This window comes from Galeopterus variegatus, unplaced genomic scaffold (assembly GCF_000696425.1).
Source record: "Galeopterus variegatus unplaced genomic scaffold, G_variegatus-3.0.2 Scaffold38, whole genome shotgun sequence".
NCBI classification, from domain to species: domain Eukaryota; kingdom Metazoa; phylum Chordata; class Mammalia; order Dermoptera; family Cynocephalidae; genus Galeopterus; species Galeopterus variegatus.
The window spans coordinates 1,194,181-1,199,759 of record NW_007726149.1 but is presented as its reverse complement, the minus strand read 5'-3'; the positions used below and the strand labels follow the sequence as shown (position 1 = coordinate 1,199,759).

The 5,579-nt window shown below is 41.8% G+C and overlaps 1 protein-coding gene across 1 annotated transcript; it reads right to left on the bottom strand.

Annotated features, from left to right (window-relative positions):
• Nucleotides 1-897: 897 nt before the first annotated feature.
• On the bottom strand, nucleotides 898-5,569 carry LOC103589403 (uncharacterized protein C14orf142 homolog). The gene is made up of 2 exons (XM_008571365.1): nucleotides 5,318-5,569; nucleotides 898-1,109 (listed from the first exon to the last, which is right to left on the bottom strand). Exons 1-2 carry the CDS (start codon nucleotides 5,523-5,525, stop codon nucleotides 1,078-1,080), a joined length of 240 nt encoding a protein of 79 aa, XP_008569587.1. The 5' UTR covers nucleotides 5,526-5,569; the 3' UTR covers nucleotides 898-1,077.
• Between the last annotated feature and the right edge of the window lie 10 nt (nucleotides 5,570-5,579).

The window sequence follows — 5,579 nt, the reverse complement described above, 5'->3', positions numbered from 1 at the left end:
GTAAGTAAAGAAACTCTGTGTCTGGAGTGAGCCAGCGATGCCTTGGGACCTGGGGTAGGTAAGTGCCTGCCTGGCTTCACGTGGGTCTCCTTCCTCCTCCCCGCCCTGGCCCTGCCTTGTCCACTGATCTGCTTGTGAGTTATCTTTTGTTCCACTTCCCACGATACCCAGTCCCACTTCCTTGACTTGAAGTTGATGCTCTAATGGCTAAGGACTTGTATTTCTCTCTTCAAAATAGATCAAAGTTCAAACTGCAGAAAATTAACTCTACTTTGATTATCAGGGCTACTCTTTTCCACTACGGAGTTACTATTTTCTACTATGTAGATCCACGCAATTGATGGAGTCTGTCTCTCCTACAGTGCTGCAAAGATGCCTTCTCCACATGCCTAAGAATTCCCTTTCCCATGAGTAACTGCAGTGATTTTTATGGACTTCCCTAACTTTTACGATGAGAATGCACACCTAATCTGATCTTACCCAAAAGAATGTCCCCCTATTAATTTCTTATTGAAAAGTTACTAATTATCAATGCTCCCCCCTTCTGCCTCCACCCTTCACCACCATTCTTTTGAGTAAGTGGAGGTTTAAATTGATCTGCACTGTTAAAATAATGAAATATTAGAAATAACCTAAATAGCCAACTGAAGGGGATGAGGTGACAATCCGTATGGCCAGGAGTTAAGAGCTTGGACTCTGATGCAGGCCAATTGGGGTTGGATCCCAGATGGCAAGTCAATTAACTTCTCCTTAATTCAGTTTCCCTGTCTGCAAAAATAAGTAATCACACTACCAATCTTCCATCTTGTTGTAGTGCTTAGAACAAGCACACAGGAAGCACTAGACTTGTTAGTTAATATTTTCAAGCCCACAGTTGAATACAACGAAGCCATTACAATGAGTGATAAAGATGCATATTTATTGGCTTGCAAGGTGCTTAACAATATGGCACCAAGTCAAAGAAACAGATTTGAGGATTTCAGGATAGCTGCTGGGGTACGATCCCATCTGAAATAATACGAGGGCTGGCTGGCTAGCTCAGGTGGTAAGAGCTCAGCTGGTTCCCACGTAGTATGATCACATGTTCTGATCCCTGTCCTGGCGAGCCTCTAAAAAAGAAAAAAGAAATATACATATATTATGGATCCATGGAAAAATATACACTGATATGCTAATAGTGTTTTTACTGGATGGTAGAGTTTTAATTGACTTTATTTATTAACTAGTCTTCTCTTTTTCCTTATTTTCTGATTTTTCAACATTAATTATGCATGACTTGAATAATGTTTTAGAATGAAAATAATCCTCTGCTTGTCTCATTGAATCCTGTGGCTTCTGGGTTTCAGGTCCCCTTTATATGGGAGGTATATAAACACCCATATTGTTAGGATTTTGTTTGTTTGCCTGCTTTAGGGATGAATTATATTTCAAGAGTAGCTACCACTTTGGTTTTAGTCTTCCTACAAATTTGTTTCCTGCAGTATCTACTCTCACGAAAGTTTAAGGAAGCAAAAGTCTGCTCAAGCAAGCAGAAGAATCCTGATCTCTTGCCTTACTATTCCAGGCTTCTTCCAACTAGACCACCTTCAATTAGCAACCACTGCTCACTTGTGTTCACCAGAGCCTGAGGTGCCCTAGTTGCCCTAGAAGATTTGCTAACTAGTTGTAATTTAAAGAAACATTCCATCACAGGATTAAAGTAACAGGCCTTTTTCGTTATTTCAGCTGAGAAGTACCAACAAGTTTGAAAAATAACATTTGATTAATTAACAGAAAATCAGGTCAGTCCCAACTGGTTTCCATCAGTAGATAAAACTTAAATCATGTTGGTTGAAACATGCAATGTCCGAATAGTTTGTCCAATTCGGGAAAAGCCTCAGACTAACTGATTGTTTGGTATTACCCAGTCCAAACATCTGGATGCCTGGATTCTATAGAGGTTGAATGTTTTGTTGCTACTGTCTATATTTCCTTTTCTGTGAAAAAAAAGTAATGATTCATGCTCTACATCGTTCACAGGTTTGTTTGAAAGTAAGCAGGATACATTCTGCCTTTGTTCAGAAAATTATTATTGTAAGACCAAAGACCTTCCACATGCCCTTGGTGAAAAGGTCAATATGACTTTTTTTTTTTTTGTCTTTTTTCGTGACCGGTAAGGGGATTGCAACCCTTGGTGTGGTGTTGCCCACACTGCGCTCAGCCAGTGAGCGCACTGGTCATCCCTATATAGGATCCAAACCCGCGGCGGGAGCGTCGCTGCGCTCCCAGCGTCACACTCTCCCAAGTGCACCATGGGCTCGGCCCTCAATATGACTTTTTCTAAGAACAGTGGACCTGCAAAAAATGGAACAGAATCCATGGCAGCACCACAGCTGGCAGCCTGGTACTGTATGACATAAGGAGAAAATGTTATAATTTATTTATTTACTTATTAAACACCTTTCCCTCCAGTACCCATTCAAGTAAAACATCGTATTTGAAAGCCCCCTTTAAAAGATATCTGCCAAAATTAAGATATGCCTATAACAGCAGAGAAAGAGATGGAGGGGACAGTATGAATGTTCAGTAAAAATGTCCCCAAATTACATCATTCTTGATGTTTCTTATCTTTTTGTCTAGTTTTTGTTCAGGCCTGGACATAAACCCTGCATCGTGACCACAGCAGACAAGGACGCACTGTCCTTGTCCTTAGACTGTCAGTGGCCTTAGATTTTCAGGGTTTCTCAAAGTCTCATCCCAGAGCCACCTATATCAGGACAATCTGGGTGTTTATTAAATACTGCAAAAACCTGGGCCTCACTTCACACCTACTGAATAAACCTTTCTGGGAGAAGAACTTGGAAATCTGCATATTAATAACAAACTTTCCAGATTATTCTATACATAATACAGTTAGAGAAGTAAAGGGTCCAATATAAACATAAAGGCCAATATTCTTCTCTCAGGAGACTGATCTTGTCTCAGTTCAGGCTGTTATAACCAACTACCATAGTGAGTGGCTTAAACGACAAACATTTATTTCCGTCAGTTCTGGAGGTTGTGAAATCCAAGATTAAGGTGCCAGCAAATCCCATGTCTGGTGAGGGCCCACTTCCTGGTTTTCAGATGGCCGTCTTCTCATTGTATCCTCACATGGTGGAGAGCAGCGGGCAATAACACGCTCTCATGACCTACTTACCTCCCAAAGGCCCCACCTCCTACTACTACCAAACTGGATCTTAGGATTTCAACGTATAAGTTTTGGGGGGGACACAGTCAGTCAGTCCATCACAGGTCTTAACCTATGGCCAGAGTGTTATGAATTGGACCAAAAGCCAAAGCATCTCCTTGCTCCTTAATTCTGCAGTCCAAAATGGTGGAGGTTGTCAGGGGTGAGGGCAAGAAACAACCCCAATTCTCTATAAATGAGAGTGTACAATGGGACACTGGTGAGAGAATGAAAAGTGAAACAAGACTTTGAAGGACTCATATCCAGAAATATGTAAGGAACTGTTGCATTCTAATAATTAAAACAAACCAAACAACTCAGTTAAAAAATGATCAAAAGATTTGCTCACGCGCTTCACTAAAGAGATGCAGATGGAAAATATACACATGAATAGATGTTCAACATCATTAGTCATTAGCGAAATACAAACTAAAACCCTAATAAGATGCCACTACAAACCTATAAGAATGTCTCTCTCTCTCTTTTTTTTTTAAACTGGCAATACTACCAAGGATGCAAAGCAGTTGGAAATCTTATACATTGCTAATGGGAATGCAAAATGGTCCTGCCACTTTGGAAAACTGTACAGCAGTTTCTTATGAGTTTGTATTCCTTTGTTTTCCTTCTACTTATAAAGAACTGACATTTTTATATTTAATACCCAATTTTCACCACTTGCTCACATCAGTTTTTTGAAATGTTACTGCCTATGAACGTGATATTTACTTTTTAGAACAGAAGCAGAAACTAAAAGATACAGACATCACACAATTTAATTGAATGGCTATTTTTAAAATAGAAAGCAATGTTGAAATCTCAGTTGACAACTTAAAGGATTTTATACATTATGAAGTGTTTTATTTTACATCCGTGCCTATTCTGGACATTTCCTAGAAATGGAAGCATGCAAAATGTGGGCTTTTGTGTCTGGCTTCTTTCACTTAGCATAGTGTTTTCAAGGTTCATTCACGTTGTAGCATGTACCAATACCTCATTCCTCTTTATTGCTAAATAATATTCCATTGTAGAGAGATACCAGTTTTGCTTACACACTTACCGGATAAGGGACATTTTTGTTGTTTCCACTTTTAAGTTACTATGAATATAGATGCTATGAACATTCGTGCGTAAGTTTTTGTGTGAACATACGTTTCCTGTTCTCTTAGGAGGACTAACAGTGGAACTGCTGGGTCATATGGTAACTTTATGTTAACTTTTTGAGGAACTGCCAAACTGTTTTTCAAAGTTGGTATACCATTTTACATTTCCAACTTCTTCACGTCCTAGCCAACACCTTATTGTTCTTTTTGGTTATAGCCAACATCCACATTATCAAGATGTAAACAAGAGGGAAAGGAAAGGACAGTTTAAGCTCCTCTGCAGAATAATACGTCCCGACGCCAATATCTAGTTCGTAGGTCTTTCAGTTTAGGGCAGTCAAAACGTTCGTACCAAATCTTGTATTCAAGATTTATTTTAAAAAATTAATGCAGTTAAACTTCACGTTTCTACTTTTAAACCGCACCTACAAAACTGGGATATGGAAAAGGAGTCTCTAAGAATTACGACTTGTTAAACTTAAGTCTGTCCCACCTTTGGAACCAACCGTTCGTCTTCTGTGACAAATTGGACTCTTACACACGTTTATATTGTCACACCTGGTGAAATCCCTTTTCATCCTTCAACACCCAGCTCAAAAGTCACGACCTCTCTGAGCCTTCCTGGGCTCTGTCGGTTGGCAATGGCTACGGAGAGCCGTGGAGTCACACTTTGGCTCGTTAGGAAAAGTGCCTGCCTGTCTAATCCCTTGTGTTCTGCGAGGCAGGAACTCAAGTGCTTTCACCTCATTCTTTCCCAGACCTCAGCCCAGCGCCTGGCACACAGGAGTAAGCGTTCAGCACGCTTCTTGGTGATATACATGAGAAGTGATAACGCCTGAGTACAAGCAGCCCAGATAAACATGGTGGCAAATGCCAACAACTTTTAGATGCAATTCCTCTGCCCCCCAGCCTCTCTTTCTCCACGTCTGCGACTGTACCCGGGCTCCGCGGGCCGATTTCCCCGGGGTGCCCCGCCCCCCATCCCTCCGGGCGCCATCTTAGAGCTCACCGTCCTCGGCCGCCTCTGGCTCCACCATCATGGCTTCCTCCTCTGCTGGCTGCTCAGGGCTGTGGAGGAGCTCGAGTACCAGGTCCTTCATCCGGGCAATGCTCACCAACAGTCCACGGAATGGATCAGGGTCACCTGGAGCCTCGCAGGGCACCCGCACCTCCCGACGCTGACCGTCCACCCCAACGTACACCCCGACCAGATCCATAACAACCACCTCACTTGAGGAGTGCGCCAAGTGGAAATGCCGCCACAGGAAGTC

What these genes read in the sequence shown, in the direction of transcription:
- LOC103589403 (XM_008571365.1), bottom strand. Translation starts at nt 5,525, where the DNA reads ATGGATCTGGTCGGGGTGTACGTTGGGGTGGACGGTCAGCGTCGGGAG. An exon ending in GCCAGAGGCGGCCGAGGACG is followed by an intron (nt 1,110 to 5,317) that starts GTGAGCTCTAAG and finishes TTTCTTTTTTAG; the next exon opens with AGGCTCGCCAGGACAGGGAT.